The sequence below is a fragment of the Carassius carassius genome, chromosome 5, assembly GCF_963082965.1.
Source record: "Carassius carassius chromosome 5, fCarCar2.1, whole genome shotgun sequence".
Lineage (NCBI taxonomy): Eukaryota > Metazoa > Chordata > Actinopteri > Cypriniformes > Cyprinidae > Carassius > Carassius carassius.
This window is the reverse complement of record NC_081759.1, coordinates 26320001-26342623: the sequence shown is the minus strand read 5'-3', so window position 1 is coordinate 26342623 and position 22623 is coordinate 26320001. Positions and strand designations below refer to the sequence as shown.

At 38.6% G+C, this 22623-nt stretch overlaps 1 protein-coding gene across 1 annotated transcript; it reads left to right on the top strand.

The window, feature by feature from the left end:
- The first annotated feature begins 582 nt into the window (after window positions 1–582).
- On the top strand, window positions 583–14752 carry LOC132141089 (transitional endoplasmic reticulum ATPase). The gene is made up of 17 exons (XM_059550310.1): window positions 583–727; window positions 2644–2755; window positions 2859–3031; window positions 3212–3354; window positions 4244–4374; window positions 4482–4613; window positions 4690–4792; window positions 4911–5044; window positions 11313–11448; window positions 11595–11707; window positions 12159–12323; window positions 12540–12662; window positions 12772–12984; window positions 13136–13444; window positions 13525–13680; window positions 13844–13998; window positions 14171–14752. Exons 1-17 carry the CDS (start codon window positions 711–713, stop codon window positions 14274–14276), a joined length of 2421 nt encoding a protein of 806 aa, XP_059406293.1. The 5' UTR covers window positions 583–710; the 3' UTR covers window positions 14277–14752.
- The last annotated feature ends 7871 nt before the right edge of the window (window positions 14753–22623 follow it).

Genomic DNA, 22623 nt, shown 5'->3' with positions numbered 1-22623 from the left:
TAATTTTTTATGATTAATTACTTTTATGAAAAGCACTTTGAATTACCATTGTGTATGAAATGTGTATATATAAATAAACTTGCCTTGCCTTTGAAACGAATAAGCTCCGGAAAATATTTTATTTAACTTAAAACTGTCATTTAACTTCGTTCTTATTTCAACCTATAGTCACATGTTACTAAATTTTAAATGACAATAATAGTATATACGCATTCACTACATTATTCTGCATTACAGCTCATTTAAATGATTACACAACATGTCTCGAATACATATATTTGGTGTTTTGTGTGCTTTTGAGATTACCTAACTTGTAGGGAAACGTGGCCTATTTGGCAATTGTGGCATTTTGACACCGGCTCAACTGAGTATCAGTTTAATCAGACCGTCCTGAGCCAATCCAAAAGAGACAATTCACAACACAGCAGAAAATAAACCAATCACAATCAACCGTGAAAGCCACCCGGACCAATGGTGATTGCGCTTTACCACGTTGGGACCACGATTGGGCAATCACTCAGCAAAGAAATCGCAATGTGTGCTCTGATTGGCTTGTCATTCAATGGGCGAGGAAACTTTTTCCCCGCAGAGTTGATGTTAGCAGGCTAATCCAGTGCAGGTTAAAAGCTATTGTGAAGGTTGGAATCGGTCACTCAAGAGAGCTACTCGTTTCCATCAACCATTTATATCTTTTTTTCGGGAGAAGCAATATGGCTTCGGGTGGAGAGTAAGTATAAATAAATTTGATGTTATATTTAGTGCGATCATAGTTGTTTATTTTTTTTGTTGACTTCCAGTTAACGTTAGCCATGAAGCTAAAAAATGAACGCTGATCAATGAAAAGTGCGAGTTTAACGTTACACGCTACAGGCTACTCAACCGAGCGCACATGTAGCGTTAAATTGATATAATTTCGCTCTCTTCAGATACTAACGTTTTCATCACTCATTAAAACTTTTGCGGGAGTTTTAATGCGACTACGAGGCTAAGACCAGCCGTGTTTAGCATAGAAGCTAACCGGACTGAGTCATCTCCGCGTATGTTTGGAGGCTCTCGGCCCACCGGCATCACCGGCGACTGATCGGATAAACACACACAGCACACTTAAACGACCCGTATACCGCTTCATAAATATAGATGCCTTTAATTCTCTATAATATTGAAGCATTGAATAAGCAACAAAGCGAACTAAAGCGTCAAACCGGCTTTGTGTGACGTTAAATGCATAAAGTAGCAGATGATGCTTATAAATCCCGTGATCTGGATATTTCAGTCATCAAACCGAAAACAACTTGACAAGATGTGACATTAAAAACGTTAACTGTTAGATACTAACTACACATGACTCAAGAGCTTTTATAAACGCTAAAATGCTTGTATTTCAGCGGTTTGAGCTTCACATGTCACGTAGCAGCATTTGCTGTGTCATTGGCCACTGGAGATGGCTAACTGCTGCTAGCTCACATCACACACTGAGAGGAATATACATCATACATCCATCTACCTGAACGATACATGTTTAGATCGCGTACACGACCAAAACTAACACTTGTGTTAGGGAGTTAATTGTACAGTTCAGTAGTATGTAGGGACCTAACGTGTGTTGTCTGTTAGCTATGACAATGTTGTTAGCTTATTTACACGCGCGCTGTTCGCCGCAGCCTTTTGACGTCTGTCTGATAACTCTCTTGCTTTTAGTCCACTGTTTTTTCAGTAAAGCTCTATAAAAAATATATCTTAAATTGTTGTATTCTGCGGGATCAGCTACACTTAAGGCCTTGCTCAGGACTTCGTCCTGGCCTAAATCTAGCGGATCATTACTGCTTTCAGTCCAGTGTTTTGTGGAAAGCTCTGGAGTAACTTGATCTTGACAAACGTGCAAACGAGCAGAATGCACTTATCCATCGACTCCATCGTAACAGACAGGATAATATGCAATGTTTCTTTTTTTTTCTTCATGAGACTACTACTTCAAATGAAGCGTAAAGTATCTTTCACTTTCGCCTTAAGGGATAATGAAAGAAATAAAATAGCAACTATCTGTCTCTGGTTAACACCTGAGAAATGTAAAACCTTGTCATAGGGACAATATACCTGACAAATGAGAATCGTCATTAAGTCTCATTCATTTTGTTTTAAAACTCTGTAAATGTGTTCTGTAGAACACAAAAGCACGTTTGTTCAATAACAGCCAGTGTTGGTCATATTTATTGTATTAACTTTACCCCTTTTCTGAGCTAATAACAGTGAATGGTGTCTGAGACTCAACTGTCATTCTGATGAAGTGCCTCAGGTTTCTTAAAATTATTCAATTGAAACAAACCTGTTTAAATACTGGGAACACAAATTAACTGAGATCACATTTCCCCCTCGACAACTATTGTTTTTATCGAAAAACATGCAGAATATTCTCAAATCAAGTTTATTTTAATAACAGCTCCACCTATTTATTTATTGTATTTTTTTATTTTTTTTTTTATAAAGAATTTGTGAACCAGCATCATTGTCATAATTACAGCTGTAATACCAGAGGAAAACTTCTAGCAAGTATGGGGAGAATCTGAATAATGTATTGGACAATATTGGTCCTTTTGAGTAAAAAAAGTTGAGAGCCACTGCTTTAAAATGTTATTTTCTATACAGATCCAAAAATGATGATCTTTCCACTGCCATTCTGAAGCAGAAGAACAGGCCAAATAGGTTGATTGTTGATGAATCCATAAATGAAGACAACAGTGTTGTCTCTCTCTCTCAGGTACCATCTTGAGTTACATTTTAAATGAATAAAAATGAGATGATTCTTCATTTTTCACTTGTGAGGTTGTTATATGCCCATCACATTTTCTCTGCTCTTTCAGGCAAAGATGGATGAGCTCCAGCTCTTTAGGGGGGACACAGTGCTGTTGAAGGGCAAGAAGAGGAGGGAGACTGTTTGCATCGTCCTGTCTGATGACACCTGCTCCGATGAAAAGGTTCGCATGAACAGGGTGGTCCGCAACAACCTCAGGGTGCGCCTTGGCGATGTCATCAGGTAAGACTGTTTAAACTTTCATTAAAAATAATGACTCAAAGATCCTGGGAATGTTGTTTCCGCAATTTGAGTTCTTCTAATTGGCAGTACTAATATATAATATAATATATAGTACTAGATATTTCAAACTGTACCTCAGAATATATGGATAATTTATTTGTACATCTTTCTGGTTTTCAGTATTCAGCCATGTCCAGATGTGAAATATGGAAAACGCATTCACGTTCTGCCCATCGATGACACAGTGGAGGGTATCACTGGCAACCTGTTTGAGGTCTATCTTAAGCCTTACTTCTTGGAGGCCTACCGACCAATCCGTAAAGGTAAATATATCTTTATATAATTATAAAAGTAATATGATAATAGGATCTTTTTATTCTGTTAATTTAAGTCAAACTGCACAATGTTTCTTTTTATGTTTTAAATGTATGTACACTACCATGCAAAAGTTTGGGGTCAGTAGTTTTATTTACCATATTTTCCGGACCATAAGTCGCACTTTTTTTTATAGTTTGGCTGGTCCTGCGACTTATAGTCAGGTGCGACTTATTTATCAAAATTAAATAGACATGAACCGAGAGAAATGAACAAAGAGAAAACATTAGTCTACAGCCGCGAGAGGGCGGTCTATGCTGCTCAGTGCTCCTGTTTTTTTATGTTTTTTTCCTCATGACGTACTTTTGGACTGATGCGACTTATACTCAGGTGCGACTTATAGTCCGAAAAATACGGTATTTATTTTTTTAGTTATGATTTTGGAAGACTCATTCAGCAAGGATGCATTAAGCAGATCAAGTAACAGACTTAAAATTGGTATAGATAAACACTTTTGTTTTTGGCTACTGAAAATTCAGTGTTATCACTGGAATAAACTACATTTTAAAATTTTAATTAAAACGTTTTTTACTTATTAGTATTGTTATTTTACAATTTTAAATTGTAGCATTTCAGAATATTTATTTAATTTTATTAAAATTATTCTTTGTGAGCAAAAGAGATTTTTCAAAAACATTTAACTTGAATCCACAGAAGAACAAAAACAAAAACAGTGGTGCATATAAACCCAAATTAAGTAGACCATTTAAATTGGTGTGTTGGTGTTTAAAGACCTAGTAAAAATTTGTGGTTTAAGACAGCATGAACTGCAGTTGGTGTTTAAAACAAATTTGAAATGTTTTGATATTAACGAGTTTAGTTTTGCTTTTTCCGTAGGTGATATTTTCCTGGTCAGAGGAGGCATGCGCGCTGTGGAGTTCAAAGTGGTGGAGACCGACCCCAGCCCATACTGTATTGTGGCCCCAGACACAGTGATCCACTGTGAGGGGGAACCCATCAAGAGAGAGGTCAGTAGATTGACAAACGTTTTTATTTTTGTCATGGTTTAAAATGGACTAAATGGGGTAAGGGCACATGAAGTGTGTTTTGAATGTATCCTCCCGCCTGTTTTCAGGATGAGGAAGAGTCTCTGAATGAGGTGGGTTATGATGACATTGGAGGGGTAAGGAAACAGCTCGCCCAAATCAAAGAAATGGTGGAGCTGCCTCTGAGACACCCAGCTCTCTTCAAGGCTATTGGAGTGAAGGTAATTATCTGCACTCTGAGAATTACCTCTATTAAAGTTTGCAGTCGGAGGTTTCAATAATTTCTTGTTTATTCAGCCTCCCCGTGGCATTCTGCTGTATGGACCCCCCGGAACTGGAAAGACTCTTATCGCTCGTGCTGTGGCAAATGAAACTGGAGCATTCTTCTTCCTCATCAATGGTGCGGATGACAACACAATAGAAATATGGTTAAATTAGTTATCTTTAATGGCTTTAAAAAAAAGTACATTTTGAAATCTTGATAAAATGAGCTTGACAAAAACGTTTGATGATCCCAGGACCTGAAATCATGAGTAAACTGGCAGGTGAATCTGAGAGCAATTTGCGCAAGGCTTTTGAGGAAGCCGAGAAGAACGCACCAGCCATCATCTTTATTGATGAACTTGATGCCATTGCACCAAAAAGAGAGAAGGTAAGACTCCTGATTGGTGGTTCTAGCGCAAATAATCATCTCTTGACCTATTCTTTATGCTTTTTTTTATATATATATATATAATACGTGTGACATTTAATATAGAAACTTTTGTCAAAAGCTGTTTCTGCCAAAACATTGTTACAAATTCTTGATTCCATGCAGCCCTTTTTTTGCCTGCTCTCGCAGTTTAAAAAACAATAAATCACAAAAAAAAGTATTTTTTATTTAAAACTATTGAAGTCAGTTTTGTTAATTAAAATGTTGAAAAAATATAAATATAGGATAAAAATGTTTAGAAGAATGTTACAGGAATTTGAAAATAGTGTCTTGACTATTAACTGAAATGAGGATGAAGTACTAAAACTATGACATTTACATTTAATCATTTAGCAGACGCTTTTATCCAAAGCGACTTACAAATGAGAACAATAGAAGCAGTCAGGTCAACAAGAGAACAACAACAGTATACAAGTGCCATGACAAGTCTCAGTTAGTCTAATATAGAACGCATAGCCAGGTTTTTTTTTTTATAAATGAAAAGACAAGAAAAGGAAAAGTGCTAGTATTAGTTGGTTAAGTGCTGTCGAAAAAGATGAGTCTTTAGATGTTTCTTGAAAATGAGTAAAGATTCAGCTGTACGAATTGAGATTGGGAGGTCATTCCACCAGCTCTGCACAGTCCAGGAAAAGGTCCGTGAGAGTGATTTTGAACTTCTTTGGGATGGCACCACAAGGCGTCGTTCACTTGCAGAGCGCAAACTTCTGGAGGGCACATAAGATTTAACCAGTGAGTTTAGGTATGTTGGTGCCATGCCAGTGGTCGTCTTGTAGGCTAGCATCAGTACCATGAATTTGATGCGAGCGGCTACTCGTACCCAGTGTAACCTGATGAGGAGAGGAGTAATGTGAGCTTTTTTTGGCTCATTGAAGACAACCCTTGCTGCTGCATTCTGGATCAATTGCAGAGGCTTGACAGTACATGCAGGAAGGCCTGCCAGGAGAGCATTACAATAGTCCAGTCTGGAGAGAACAAGAGCTTGGACAAGAAGTTGGGTGGCTTGCTCTGACAGCAAGGGTCTAATCTTCCTAATGTTGTATAAGGCAAACCTGCAGGACCGGGTTGTTGTAGCAATGTGGTCTGTGAAGCTTAACTGATGATCCATCGCAACTCCTAGGTTTCTGGCTGTCCTCGAAGGAGTAATGGTTGACGAACCCAGCTGTATAGAGAAGTTGTGATGATGCAATGGGTTAGCTGGAATCACCAGGAGTTCCGTCTTCGTAAGGTTAAGCTGAAGGTGATGGTCATTCATCCAGCTAGAAATGTCACTCAGACAGGCTGAAATGCGAGCAGCATTTACCATTTCTGAATGACAGATCCTAATGACGTCATGTAGATGGAGAAGAGAAGTGGTCCAAGTACTGAGCCTTGAGGAACCCCAGTAGTAAGGTGTTGTGACTTAGAAACATCACCCCTCCAAGACACACTGAAGGATCTGTCAGAGAGGTAGGACTTAACCCACAGGAGTGCGGTTCCAGAGATGCCCATCTTTCTGAGGGTGGACAGGAGAATCTGCTGATTTAACGGTGTCAAAAGCAGCAGACAGGTCCTGTAAGATGAGTACTGAGGATTTTGAAGCTGCTCTTGCTAGTCGCAGGGCTTCAGTAACCGAGAGCAGAGCAGTCTCCGTTGAGTGGCCACTTTTGAAGCCAGATTGGTTGCTGTCCAGGAGGTTGTTCTGTACAAGGAACATAGAAAGCTGGTTGAACACAGCTCGCTCAAGTGTCTTTGCAATGAATGGAAGAAGGGATACTGGTCTGTAGTTTTCAAGAAGCGCTGGATTTAGAGATGGTTTCTTGAGCAGTGGGCTTACCCGAGCCTGCTTGAATGCTGAGGGAAATGTTCCAGAGTGAAGAGAGGAGTTGATAATTTGAGTAAGCGAAGGTATGACTGAAGAAGAGACCGCTTGAAGGAGGTGAGTGGGGATCGGATCAAGTGGACAAGTGGTAGGATGATTGGACAGAAGTTTGGAAACGTCCATCTCTGAGAGTGGGGAGAAGGAGAAAGAGTGTGCGTCGGTCACTGTGAAGTTGTCCTCAGTCTGCGGTGTGGAGAATTGGTCACTGATGGTGCTTGTCTTATTTGTGAAGAAAACTGCAAAGTCGTCCGCTGTAAGAGTCAATGGAGGAGGTGGTGGCGGTGGAGAAGAGAAAGTCTTGAAGAGTGTCCGAGCATCACAACAGCTGTTAATTTTGTTGTGGTAGTAGGATGTTTTAGCCGTGAAGACATTTGCAGAGAAGGAAGAGAGGAGAGACTGATACACACTGAGGTCGGTAGAGTTTCTTGATTTCTGCCATTTCCTCTCTGCAGCCCTGAGTTTAGAGCGATGTTCACGGAGAACCTTGGACAGCCAGGGGGCAGATGGGGCCGTGCGTGCTGGTTTAGACAACAGTGGGCAAAAGTTGTCCAAGCAAGATGTTAAAGTGGAGCAAAGAGTGTCCGTAGCGCTGTTCGTGTCCAGAGCTGAAAACTGAGAGAGTGCAGGAAGCGAGGATGAAACCACAGAAGATAGGCACGATGGAGAGAGTGAGCGTAGGTTCCGTCGAAAGGTGACCTGCGTTGGAGTGTGAGCCGCTTCAGGAGTAAGTGGTAGGTTAGCAGTAATGAGGAAGTGGTCTGAGGTGTGCAGTGGAGCAACTGAAGAGTTGTCCACAGAGCAACAGCGCATGTAGATGAGGTCCAGTTGGTTGCCTGATTTGTGAGTCGCTGTAGTAGACACTCGCTTGAGATCAAATGAGGCGAGCAGAGTTTTGAAGTCAGCAGCCTGGGGTTTATCTAGTTGGATGTTGAAGTCTCCAAGCAGTACCAGAGGAGTACCATCTTCAGGAAAGTTTGATAGCAGCACATCCAACTCCTCCAAGAAGATTCCCAATTGACCTGGGGGACAATAAATGACCACAAAGTGGATTTTAACAGGGTGGGTTACAGTAATAGCATGTGATTCAAATGAACCGTTACCTGTAGGTGATGGCTGAAGATCAAATTTCCATTCTTTTGATACAAGGAGACCAGTACCTCCACCCCTCCCAGTGGTACGAGGAGTGTGGGAACAAGTGAAATTAGTGGAGAGGGCTGCAGGGGTGGCAGTGTCTTCAGGTTTGATCTAAGTCTCAGTCAGTGCCATGAGGTTGAGACCGGAATGAGTAGCAATAGATGAAATTAAGTCTGCTTTGTTAACTGCAGCCTGGCAGTTCCAGAGACCAACTGAAATAGAGAGCGTAGTAGTAGAGGTCAGAGGGACAGGCCGTAGGTTTGTCAGACAGGCCTTCCTGCGATGTACGTAGCGTGCTCTTCGAGTGTTAGTAGTGATAGTAGAGATCTGAAAGCACATAGTGACTACAAGTGTAAGAAATATTTGAGGAAAAGCTATACAAAAAGTAAAGAAAGGGGCAAAAAGCAATACTCAAGTGCCCTGTCGGTTTCCTTGCTCGGTGGAGTCGCGCAGGTAGAGTCGATGGTCTTTACCCTTGTTGGTCTTTACCCTTGTTGGTCTTTACCCCGCAAAACCAAGCGCCACTTTCAGCACGTATTTACCGGGGTAAAACACACACAATTTAAACCAAAAACTTTCCTAGCAATGACGATCACACAGAAGTCTAATGAGAAACCAAGACAAAACACTTACAAGCTGCTGTCCTTCTCTGTTGCTGGCTATTTCTTCTGACAAGTGCTTTCAAAACAGCTAATTAAGTACTTTCACTGGCTTTGGCCACGCCTCACTATTTAGCAGATCGAAACTGGGCAGTCCCGCGATTGACTGAGAAGTGTATGTACTAAAAAGAAGTGACAAAACGCAGAGCTAAATTTAAAATGAATATAGAAATGAAGGCTCATTCATAATAATACTTGCTCCTGTGATCACCATACCTGATTTAATCCTTAATATCATGTTCTGCTTTAAAGAGTAACTAAACCCTAGACCAACTTTTTTTAGTTAATGATCTATAAGAATGGGGCTTTATTAGTGCTGCTCATTGATTCGAGTAACTTTTTTGACATTTGAGTATAAAGTGTTTTAATTCTACAATATATGGTGTAAAAACGTCTGAGTGCTGCCCTCTTCAGGTTGAACGGTGGCTACTGCAGTTGATTTTTCTTATTGGATGTTGCGATGGCAAGTGACATAAGCGGTGGCAGGTGACGTAAGCAGTTTCCAGCTCACCACGCCCCCTGGTACGAGCTACCACGCCCTTGGCAGTATAAAACCATCTTGTTCCGTCAAAATCACTGTAGTGAGTCAGGAGTTGGAATTGCGAGTATTGAAAACGATCAGGATAGACTATTATAGCATCTATTTAGCATATCAATCATAGAGTTATTTAGATCTTCAAGTTAGCGTAGATTTATCTGTATTTAGTACAGTGGTCAGGATGGTACGGAGGTGTGTTGCTAGTTGCGACAGCACTGCTGGACTGCATAGTATACCAGCAGACTTTAAAATTAAGCGCCAGTGGTTGCATGCACTTGGCCTGGAAGACCGCGAGTTCCCGCCTAGAGCTGAAGTGTGCAAACTGCATTTTACACGGGCTTGCTTCTCCAACGCAATGGAGGTGGAAATGGGCTTCTCCACACAGCTCGCGCTGAAAAGCGACGCGGTGCGGGAGTTAAGACCGCAGTTTGAGCCAGTTGCTCAAATTGATATGAACAGACACCACGACATCCTCCACTTCAGGTGAAGGTGGGGGAGAAAAGTCCTCTACTTCAAATGATCGCTCTGTTGCAAAGCCTCTTGCGTCATTAGTCACTCTCCATTTTAGCGTCTCTGACAGCAGCTGTCAATCAATCCGTCACTGCGGGTCTCAGGTTCACGCCGCACTCGCTCAGCCCCGCCCTCGGTTTGTCCCCTCTATCTCCGCTGTGCTCTGCCCACTTTTCAGCATTTTTCAAATATTGTCAGTGGGTGGAGTCAGGCTCTGACCAGGAGTTTAGTTACCCTTTAAAGGGGTCATTGGATGCTTTTTTTTTTTAAGATCATTATTTTGTGTATTTGGTGTGACCGAATATGTTGCCATGCTTTAATGTTCAAAAAACACATTATTTTTCAAATACTGCACATTATAGTAGGTCGTCTATGCCCTGCCTCTCTCAAACATGTCGTTTTCTACAAACTTCTGAAAAGTGCAGTCTGCTCTGATTGGCCAACTGAACCAGTGCATTGTGATTGGCCCGAACACCTCAAGCACTCTTTGGAATTGTAACGCCCCTTTCCATAATCACGAGCTTCATCTTTCAAAAATAAATGTAAAGACAGTTAATAATGTCCTTAGTTTTACCATCAGTTCAAGCCCGAAAGGGGAACAGTCACGTGACCGACACAGTGATGAAGCGCATATGTGTTTGCAGTACACAAGCCACGGACGGTTAAGACTGCACTTTGTGGCCCAATCTCTTTCTCTCTCATGTGCGCACGCGCACACACACACACACACACACACACATGACACACAAAAATCCACATTTGAACAGTCAATAGCAAATACTTAAAGTAATAACAAAACATACTTACAGTAGCTGATTCAGAAGCACCAGATTGTGTAGCAAAGTCAGAATTACCTCCTCTCCTAGTTTCATGAAATGGTCGTCCATAAAATTTGTTCCTGTTCTGTTGTAATTCATCTTTAAGATTCCTAAATGCTTCTACTTTCGCAAGGTCAAATGCTTTTTTCACCTAGATACACATAGCATCTCCCTGATATGGCTGCTTCAGCAATAACTGTGGTTACTGAAACCATGCCTTTGCGTGAACATTCAGTCAGCATTATGCAAATTTCCACAGTGACGTAGACGTGTGGGGGCATGTTTGAACAAGGTGTTTTAGGGGGGTGTGTTAGTCTTAATTTTGATAGTTTAAAAACAAAGTTTAATCCTCTTTAGATTTGATACTAGTCTTTGGAACTTTACGCACCAAGAGCTTGTAACACCCCAAAGAGAAAGGAAAATTGAAGTCGCATCATATGACCCCTTTAACTGGAATCCAGTGGAATGACTTGAATGCACATTATTAGCAGCATGTACTATTTTAATGAAAAATGTGCTGTAATGTCCTTTTATTTTAAAACCTTCTTATTCAAAATACTTGTTCAGTTCTAAATGTTAAGCAATCCGCTCCAATGCATACTACTTTAAAACAACCTCTTATCTGAGATGTATGCGTGTGAATGTTTAATTAGAGGTTATTGCAGTAAATGGTTCTCATCTGTTTTCTCAGACTCATGGTGAGGTGGAGAGGCGCATTGTGTCTCAGCTGCTCACTCTGATGGACGGACTGAAGCAAAGGGCTCATGTCATTGTCATGGCAGCCACTAACCGACCCAACAGCATTGACCCAGCTCTCAGGCGATTCGGTGAGATCACTTTGCTCAAGTGTTGCTCTGTAAAGAATAAAATCTTTTGCCAAGACATTTCCATTTGATGTTCGGGCTTCTTTGTACAGTCAGTGCACCTTAGAAGTGAACATCTTGTGCTGATGTTCTGACCCTCTTGATTTCAGGGCGCTTTGACAGAGAGGTGGACATCGGCATTCCAGACGCTACTGGAAGACTTGAGATACTTCAGATCCATACCAAGAACATGAAGCTTGCAGATGATGTTGATCTGGAGCAGGTGTGTTTCAGAGGATGTCAGAACATTCAGTGCTCGGTGACGATTTACTTTCATTTAAACTGGGTCTCTTTAATCAGGCACTGGCAGGAGCATCAAGCCAGTTCAATTCTGCCCACTCAGTTTTTGAGCCAAGTGGATTAAAAATTTTAAATGCATCTCCCCAAAATAATGCATTTACATAGGTCTCAATTTAGTCTCTGTGAATAGAGATATTACTGATCAGTATTTATCAGGTTAATCTGCTGTTTTGGTTTGTTTTGACTTGCTTTTATATAATACTTGTTTTTAACAGGCCAGGTCAGGTTTGAGTCCCATTGCATGCTAAATTATTTAGGGCACCAAATAATAGGAGCTTGTGCCCTGTCAAATTTGGGTGCGTAGGAAGTGTTATACATGCTACTGTCACTTATTTTGAATTGGTTTTTGTTTTTGTATATGAATTTGCCTTTAGGTTGCAAATGAGACCCATGGCCATGTGGGTGCTGATCTGGCTGCTCTTTGCTCAGAGGCTGCCCTGCAAGCCATTCGAAAGAAAATGGACCTCATTGATCTGGAGGATGAGACCATTGATGCAGAGGTTATGAACTCCCTGGCTGTAACAATGGATGACTTCAGGGTGAGGATCTTCATAACTCTTACAACCATCTGACCAATCAAATGTGAGAAAATTGCATTCAGACACTAAAGTCTGTGTAAGTGGTGGGTATTTTTAGTGACTTTCTCTATTCAGGTCACATTATTATGACAATAGGTTGTGTCTTTATGAGTAAGGCCTTGAATCATTAATTTAACTTGTGAAATTATTGATTTGCCACCCTCTTCTACCTAACAGTGGGCTCTTAGCCAGAGCAACCCATCTGCCCTGAGAGAGACGGTTGTGGAGGTGCCCAACATCTCCTGGGAGGATATTGGTGGCCTTGATGATGTCAAGAGAGAGCTGCAGGAGCTGGTGCAGGTACTGAGCACACAAGTCTTGTTCGTATATCGGAAAACAAAATGCTCTCACAGCTCCACTTGAAAACTTTCACTTACACATCCTTATCAATATTTTTTGTCCTTTTTAGTACCCAGTGGAACATCCAGACAAATTCCTTAAGTTTGGTATGACCCCATCCAAGGGTGTGCTGTTCTATGGACCACCAGGTTGTGGTAAGACCCTGCTGGCCAAGGCCATTGCCAATGAGTGCCAGGCCAACTTCATCTCAATCAAGGGACCAGAACTGCTCACCATGTGGTTTGGAGAATCAGAGGCTAACGTCCGTGAGATCTTTGACAAGGTATGTCATTTTGTATTTTCGGTCAGGATGTTTCGGACTGATTTTCAATGTGTAGTAAGACCAATTATGCTTAAACGCTATGGGTCTACTGATCGTGTTTGTTCTTGCAGCAGCTAAAATTAAAATTGTCCTGCTGTCTGTCTTTCTCCAGGCTCGTCAAGCTGCTCCTTGTGTGCTCTTCTTTGACGAATTGGACTCCATTGCTAAGGCTCGTGGTGGAAACGCTGGTGACGGTGGCGGCGCTGCTGACAGAGTCATTAACCAGATTCTCACAGAAATGGATGGTATGTCCAGCAAGAAGAACGTCTTCATCATTGGGGCCACCAACAGACCAGACATCATTGACCCTGCCATCCTCAGGCCTGGCCGACTGGACCAGCTCATCTACATCCCACTGCCTGATGAGAAGTCTCGCATGTCAATTCTCAAAGCTAACCTCAGGAAGTCTCCTATCTCAAAGGTGAAAGTGGATGTTTTTTGTCATTTTTAAATGAGGTTTTTATCTTCTTGTTGGGTATTAATGTTTTCCTTTTTGTGTAGGACGTGGACCTGGACTATTTGGCCAAGATGACCAATGGCTTTTCCGGAGCTGACTTGACTGAGATCTGTCAGAGAGCATGTAAACTAGCCATCCGTGAGTCTATTGAGAATGAGATCAGACGGGAACGTGAGAGGCAGACTAACCCTTCAGCAATGGTAAGTTTTCATTGTTCATTTATCTAACCTTTTAAGCACTTCCTTTTCAAAGTTGAGCAATTTGAAGCATATTTAAGTGGATTCCTAAATACTATGGTTTGGTGGATTTAAAACTAATATGGTAGTTTGGATTTTCTAACATGTTGGTTTATTGGCTGTTCAGGAGGTGGAGGAGGATGACCCTGTGCCTGAGATTAGAAAGGACCATTTCGAGGAAGCCATGCGCTTTGCCCGCCGCTCCGTCAGCGATAACGACATCCGCAAATATGAGATGTTCGCACAGACCCTGCAACAAAGCAGAGGCTTTGGCAGTTTCAGGTGGGATCTTAAGTTATGTTTAGTGGCAGGTTTTGTCATGAAGGAAGGAATGCATTTTTCTCTTAAAATGACAAAATGAGCTCTGGGGATTAAGTGCATTAATGGGATAAGATTGTCAATGTCATTTGGTTTCCGTGCATTCAGAATTCCCCATTTTTCGTTTTTTAATAAGATTCCCATCCAGTAACCAAGGAGGAAGTGGACCAAGTCAGGGCTCTTCTGGTGGCAGTGGAGGCAACATCTTCAATGAGGACAACGATGATGATCTTTATGGCTAAATGTGACCACGTGGCTGACCCTCACAGGCCACTCTTCATACATGTACAAAAGACAAAAAATAAAAAATTCCACATTTTTAGGACTGTGCTTTTTGTTTATTATTTTCTGCTTCTCCTCTCATGTCCATTCCCCCTGTTTTTTATTCGCCTCATTCTCCTTCTGTCCACCTCCCTCTATTGATAGAGAAGCATGTAGCTGCTTGTGTTTTGCTCTGGTTTGTGAAAGGATGATTTCTGAGAACTTTAATCTTAACATTCTGTGGGTGGGGGTAAATCTCAGTGAGAACCATACACGATAGTGATTTCATTAACTTTTCACAAGCTATATGAGCAGCTTTAGTGGCGGGGTTTAATGCTAGGCTGTTGGAAGGATTAAAAAATAAAAAAAGAATTGCTAATGACTTCATTTTTTTTATGAATGTAGCATATAATGTATTACAAGTTTGAAAAATGTTAAATAAAATTCATGAAATGGACCTGATATTGTGGTGTTTAATTTGTAGAGGTTTGGGATGAACATGTACAGATAATGATTGCATAATATGATTGTCTCCTAAAAAAAAAAATGGATGGCATTTAGTAGCAAAAAATATATTTTTGTAAATTATATACCTCCTATGTAAAAAAAAAAAAAAACAATACCGGGTTAATTTATTTTTACTTTATATTAGTTTCTGTCATCTTTAAAAATGCTCTTTTATGCTCGTTTAAAAATTATCTAATAATTAATATATTTCCTCTAGCAAATAACTTTATAGTTTGCTCAGGCTTAAATCTTAGTCGTTTGATACTGTCATGTGTACTCTAGATGGGTTTGCCATAAAATCATAAGAAACTGATTTAAATGCAGTTTTTTTTATTTAATCGCAGGCATGGCAACTTCAACCCTAAAAGGATTTTAAGCACATTTTCTGTTGCATTTTATCAATATGAGTCACTGAAAGGAAAATGAGGGTGCTTTGCCTCTCTCCAGACCTTTTGTCCACCTTTCTGTGGAGTGAAAAAAAAAATTTCATTCACAACAGTTATTTCAAAACATTGACATACTGTATACTTAACACTCACCATTATAGTTGGAATGATAAGCCTCTTATTCCTTTTAAAGAGTTCAATCACCTTCATGTCTTCATCAGATATTTTAAAATCAAACACCTGTATGCAAAGGTGAGCAGTGATTATATTTACATAATTATCACCGTAACTCTTAAATCGATTTCAGCTGATAAGTAAAAAAAAAAAACCAGGGTTGACGTCAAATGTCATTGGTTCTCATGTCGCTATCACAAAGCAGACACATACGAGATTTTGATAGTTACAGGAAAGATATTCACTAAATATTGACCTAAATTTATTTGGAAAAACATTTAATTTCTGGGTGAACTATCCCAAGAACTTGCTCCCCTCTCTCCTCATTACAGCTCTTGTCCTCCAGGTGTCTCTGTATGTCCTCTCTTCTGTTGGCATTCTGAATAAGCACTGATGATGACTGACTCCGCCAGATATATTTCAATTATGATTTGGTTACATTGAGGCTCAGTGGTTGAATAACCTGCCAAGGCATTGAAGTTACGATGCAAGAGCTCAGGTGCATGTGCTGAAATGAGGAGTCATGGAGGATGAATAATGTTTTAAAGCTTAAGTGTGGAATGTCTGTCACAAGCATGTCCAAATGGATTTAGAAAAATGAATGTTTTTAATCTAGGTTTTCTAGACAAACATTTAGTGTCGCCACAATCACGCCATTGGTTGAGTCAGTGTTGAGACACAGGCTGTGATTGGGCATGATCTCCTGATTTTTTTTTATAATAAGTGTTTGAGCACTGACAGATTCCCAACTGCCTAAAACATGCCTCCATTACTCATCTCTTGAAGAAACCAAATATTGATGTGTCTGACTAAGGTAACTTTAGACCAATTTCTAATCTCCCTTTTATATCTTGGAAAAGGTTGTGTTCTCTCAACTACACTCTTTTCTGGATTCTAATTCATTATACAATACTTTTAAATTAGGATTTAGAAAACTACATAGTACTAAATCTGCTTTACTGAAAGTTACTAAAGACATTATGCTGCTATGGTCCTTTCAGATCTTAGCTTAGCATTTGACATGGTCGATCACACTATTCTTATCTCTCGACTGGGAAATCTTTTAGGCATTCAGGGTACTGTTTTGAATTGGTTACAGTCTTTTTTAACTAATAGGATGTTCTCTGTCTGGATTGGAAAACACACTTCCTCAACCGCACATCTCTCTTGTGGTGTTCTGCAGGGATCTATTCTGGCACCAACACTGTTCTCCCTATACCTGCTGCCACTGGGTTCCATTTTTTCCAAATATGGAGTATCATTCCTATACGCTGATGACACTTAATTATATCTTCCTTTTAAATATAATGATTCAAGTTCCATAGAGGTTCTGCTAGCTTTACATTAAGTGAAAGATTTTGCTTACACATAACGTTTTAGCCTTAAATGAGAATAAAACCAAAGTTATGCTGTTTGGTCTAAGTGATTCCTATGATTTTGGTGATCTGGACCTTGGTGACTTAAGCTATCATGTTAATCTACCCGTGAAAAATCTAGGTGTGCTGTTTGATTCAGATCTCAAGTTTGATAAACAAATTAATTCTGTTGTCAAGTCCTGATTTAATAATTTACGACGTCTCGCACAGTCAAACCTTGTACTTTATAGATAAATAATTAAATTAAATTAAATAATAGGAAATTATAACATCAGGAAATGTTTCTTGTGCAGCAAATCAGCATGTTAGAATGATTTATAAAGGACTGTGTGACATTAAAGACTGGGATAATGACTGCTGAAATTTCAGCTTTGCCATCACAAATATATATATATATATATATATATATATTTTTTTTTTTTTTTTTTTTTTTTTTTTTAACAGCCTTGATAAACATAGAGACTTATTTCCAAAAAAAAGAAGAAAATAAAACCTTTTAACACGTAACTGGTGGTGTATGTTGAAGAAAGTCAAATAAATTGCTCCACTATCCAAGAGCTATAGATACGGAGACATAAAGACTCATATCTGCTGACTCATGGAGAGAGTGATTGTTGCTGTCATGGTTTAAATGGAGCACTTTTTCTTATCAATAAATAAATAAACACACAAATTATAGACCTGAATAAGTGTGTATTATTATTTTTATTATTTATTATTTTCCATGATAAAATCTAAACTACCTTTAAAAAATTATAGTGATTCTGATAAATGCATTGTGTTAATGGTTCTGTGTGTTCATCTAATTTGCGGTCCAAAATTTTAAATTGTAATTCTACTTGTAATTACTGTAATTGTAGTTTAAACTATTTTATATCAGTCTATATAAATATACTATTACAAAACCATGTATGATCATGTAACAGTGCAGTGATATTTGTGACACTGGAGCACAAAACCAGTCTTAAGTAGCACAGGTATATTTGTAGCAATGGCAAACAATGGGTCAAAATTTATTTTTCTTTTATGCCTAAAATCATTCGGATATAAAGTAAAGATCATGGTCCATTAAGATATTTTGTGCATTTCCTACCATAAATATATCAAAACATAATTTTTGATTAGTATTATGCATTGCTAAGAACTTCGTTTAGACAACTTTATAGGTGATTTTCTAAAATTTTAGATGATCTTTTTTTTTTGCACCCTCAGATGACAGATTTTCAAATAGTTGTATCTTTGCCAAATATTGTCCTATCCTAACAAACATCAACTGAAAGCTTATTTATTCATATGATGTATAAATCTTAATAATAAAAAAAAAAAACTTATGACTGGTTTTGTGGTCCAGAGTCACATTTAGTCTTCCTGCTCCTTTGCAGAGGTTTCCTAACACTGGAGATTTTTCACTCTGTTTGCCTTGAATCTGAGTGAGTATTTGAGGTTTAACTGGTTTAAAATACAACCACTGTATATTAAACTTAGTAAGACGAAAAATAGTTTTTTTTGAACTTTGCAAATCCACAGAATGAATGATTTAGTTCATATCTTACCTAGTATATTTGCATTCATACTGACAGTTACTGAGCTTTTATACACTAAGGTCAAAGTCTTTGTTGACCCATTTCCTAAAAGACTGAACAATAACCAAAAGCCATCCACACAGCTACAGCTATGGAACATCTTACATATGACATTCAGATATATTTTGACACTTTTTTTATTTAATCATACAAAACAGTACTGATGTCATCACTTGTCAGTGTGGCTTTGGCAGGAATGAAGTTAATGAAATGGCTTGGCTCAGGAAATGGCATCTGTTTATTCTGGGTATGTTCACAATGGAGCCGTATATCAAAACAGTTTAGAGTCAGTTACATTCTTACATGCTCAGGTTTAGCGCTCTCAGCTGTTAAGGCCCTCCTGCTGGACAAATTGTTATTATTATTGTCCATCTCACGACTGCTCCAAGTGTTGTGACTTGGCAGCGCGCTTGACTCAAGGTCCACTCCACTTCCCTTATGTGGTCAGACTAAATGACTTAGTCATCTCAAAGCAGGGGGAAAAAATCTGCAACTCCCTGAATAACATTCTTGATTGTGGAGTCACTGGCAGTCTATTAGCACCAATGGCTCATTTTAAAGTGAGAGTATTCTTAGAACACTTGTAATAAATAGCATGCAAGTAAGTTTGTTTGTTTATTGTTGAACTCCTTTGTGTGTTTGGTGATAGGAGGTACTTTTTAATTAGAGAGAAAAAAAATTCAAACTACTATCGTTTCTAATATTTTTGTCATTGATATGCAAATCTGCAGTAGTTTGGCATGGAATAGATGTATATTTAAATGATCTGATTTCTGCCAATGTTTTACTGGATTCAAACTTGAATCTACTTACTTTGCATACCGTGTTTATAATTATAAGATGTCCTAGTTTTAGACCCACTGACAAAATACCAGCAGAATGCCTCAGTACTCAGTTTTTGGTTAATTTACTTTTTTTGTCTTCATGAATATGTATTCTGGTATTAAACAGCAAGGGCCATTAATCTCTTGGGTGACATCAGGCTAGAGTATTAGTGAGGCGGCAACACTTCAGAAACCCCAAACAAAAATAAATGCATTATTTAGTTAAGGAAATGCCTGATGGGTGTTTCAGAAAGTTGAAAAGAGGAAAATATTTTTTTTTTCATATGCACTTCAAGAGTCATCAACAGACCCAGATTTTCTAACCATTAGTGACACTAATCTGAATATTGGAGGCAATGTTTCCTCCTGAATGTCTATGGTGGTTAGACATGCTCTCCTTCTCAACTCTGAAAACTGAGTATTTTCAACAACGGCAAACAATTCAGATTAAACTTGTAAAGATAAAAATAGGGGACTTATACTTTCATATGCTCAGGTGCCAGAGGAAGACTTTGCCAGTCAGACTTTAAAGGGGTTGTGAACTAAGAAATTAAAATTCCCTTGATATTTTAATAGATAAGAAGTCAATGTGCTGTAAAAAACATTCTGTAATTTTCATTAATCAAAACTTTCTTGTTAGTATGAAATATAGCTTATATTGAAGCCAATCAGTCAAAAGGACAGATGAGGAATGTGATAATTTATGATGTAATAGTGTGGCTAAACACCGCCTCCGCAGAAGAAGATCAACACTGCTTCTACAGCACTGCCTGTTTAGCCCCGCCCACCGATTTGCATGTGTAGTATAAATAATGAGAGAGGCAAACACAGGTCTATGCAGAAACCAAACAATAAACTTTATTTCTAATAAAGTCAGTATGTACTCGTTCCTTACACTTCATTTTACTGTAGATTAAATTATAAACAAGGCACAATTAGATGCGGGATTTTCAGAAAGACGAAAATAAAATATGAAGGTGTGCGGACTATACTGGATCCAATGTCACACCACACAAGTGTGAGTAACTGTTTTTATTACGTGATCACTATGGCTTTGTCTGCTATTGCAGACTGTCTAATATGTACCGAGTATTTATGCATTTTTAATCTAAAACACAGCAGTGTCCATCTTTGTAGGACATGGCTGCCAAACACACACAACTGTTAGCCATACATACTGTAGCAGTGGGCGTTTATTTCTGAGTCTACAATCTGCTTTTCTTTTTGTCTGATTTAAAAATGCTTCTAGTGTGTGAAGTTGATGTATCTTATACAAGCCTATATGATCCAGAATGTCCTAGGTACAATCCCTGGTCAGCTCATTTATGTGCACAGTATAAACTCCACAGAGAACCGAGTGGAATGTCAGAGCTAATTTCCTAAATCATACAGTGAGTGGCAGATCCATTAGAGGAATGCAGTGCAGTTAATGGAGCTGCCATGCTGTGACACACATAATCAGACCCATCAAGACATGCAGTGAGCCCTGAATTTTTTTATAATCTCTAAGAGATTTTATACTTCGTCAGAACATCCATCAGTGGGCTATTGTACTTCATACAGAAATAACTGAATTAACACCTTTAGTTCATTTAATTTATGAAATAATGCTTTTTGTATGGCTTAAAGCAAGCTGACTGAGTCAAATGCTCCTGGTTACTGAGAATGGTCTGATTCACCAGTTAATTTCAGAGGAGGGATGAGGATCATTTCTGAGTCAAGTGATGTAGCATGAGCCATTTGTCAGACTATCTGCATAATGAAAGCATTCTCCATTCATGTCACGTAGACTTTACATAATGTACTTTAAATAGATAAAAGCAAATGTTTCGCCCCAAAAGATTATACATTTATTTGAAATCAAAATGTAAAACTCTAACGGAGTCAATATTCTGATTAAAATTTTGGTTACCTTGGTTAACCTGAGTTTTGGATATCTTGTGTGCCCAGTGTTGTCATCTCATTTGGACAACTGCCAGTCTGCTGTCTACAGTACATTTCATTCAGTCGGAAACAAAGTGATCCATATTAATTTCTTTTCAGTCAAGACTTTTGGTTTATTTCATGTTCTCATAAATTATTCATAAAGCACCAAAAATTTGTACTGTAAGTGTACTGAAAATGACAGAGTTCAATAGTACTTCACACACACTCTTCAAGGCCTGAATCTTTCTGAATCACAGGAAACGAACACAGCACTTGCATTCTGCATTGATTTATCCTCCCATTGGGTGCAGGGAGCTGCATTTAATATTCTCATCATGTAGGACAGAAATAATAAACATGAGACATTTCAAATTTCACATTCAAATTCAAAACAGAAGTGGCTGGATGTCCAAAAATCTGTTGAGTACAATGGTACAACGATCCAAACATACACCAGCACATAATAAAACAACATGATAGTCATTAAAAAGGTTATGTTCCTCCTTACTTCCATTTTACCACCAAATACAGCAATTATTAAATGACATGGTTACGACTGTGAAAAAAGATATCCTGGAAGGATCCTTGGAAATATGAAAATTGTTGTTTATATAGAAAATACAGTTTCTCAAAGGCTGCTGTTACTGTAGAAAGATGGTACATCACAAATCATTTGAAAGGTAGGCTTTGCACTTTACATAAATCTAAACTAAAACACAGAGAACTATTGCAAATGATTTCACATTGCACACATTTAAAAGTGTGAAATACAGTATACTGAAACTGTTGTAGTAAAAAGCTGTTCAAAAAGCAATTCCCTCTTAACTTCATAAAAAAAGCTATAGCTGTGCTTACTGAACAATGAAGACCTGCATTCAAAAAAGGACAACTTTTACCGTCACAGTTCTCACTTTTATCTTTCTATTGAGTTTGGGTTTTTTCAACTTACTGAAACGAAGACTGTCATGCTGCACTTTGAAGGATGTTTGTTTTTTTGTTTTTAATGTGTGGCGGTGTGTATAGTGAAGTAAATGAATAAGCATTTTCCAATAGCTATCCCTCTTCAGTCTTTTTTTTTTTTGCCCAGATGTTGCTCAAATTATATTTTTGCACGTAACACAAAATGTCTTATTTAGGCTGTTCATTTTCATACAATGAAAGTGATTTTTGAATACAGCTGACAAACTTTGACAAAACATCCATTTGTTATTCACTGAAAATTTCCATCTCTCAGTTAATAAAATAATGAAGAACTGTCAGCAAGGACGATTTGCCAGACCAAGTCATAAAATACCATACAGTATTTACCATATAGTCTAGGTTTTCTATGATCCATGTGATGTGTCAAGTATTTAACCTATAATATAACTCGGCTATATAAGATATTGCCTACGGTGATGTTTTTCTTTCACCTTAGAATAAAGTATATTTAACCTTTTTTAACTTCACAGTCAAAATCATCATCTACTTTTCATGGTTTGGAAAAACAGCCTAGACATTTTGCTAGCTAGCTCCTCATGTGTACCACAGAAACAATATTACATTATATGTT

What these genes read in the sequence shown, in the direction of transcription:
- LOC132141089 (XM_059550310.1), top strand. An exon ending in ATGATGTTGATCTGGAGCAG is followed by an intron (nt 11,708 to 12,158) that starts GTGTGTTTCAGA and finishes ATTTGCCTTTAG; the next exon opens with GTTGCAAATGAGACCCATGG. An exon ending in TCCGTGAGATCTTTGACAAG is followed by an intron (nt 12,985 to 13,135) that starts GTATGTCATTTT and finishes GTCTTTCTCCAG; the next exon opens with GCTCGTCAAGCTGCTCCTTG.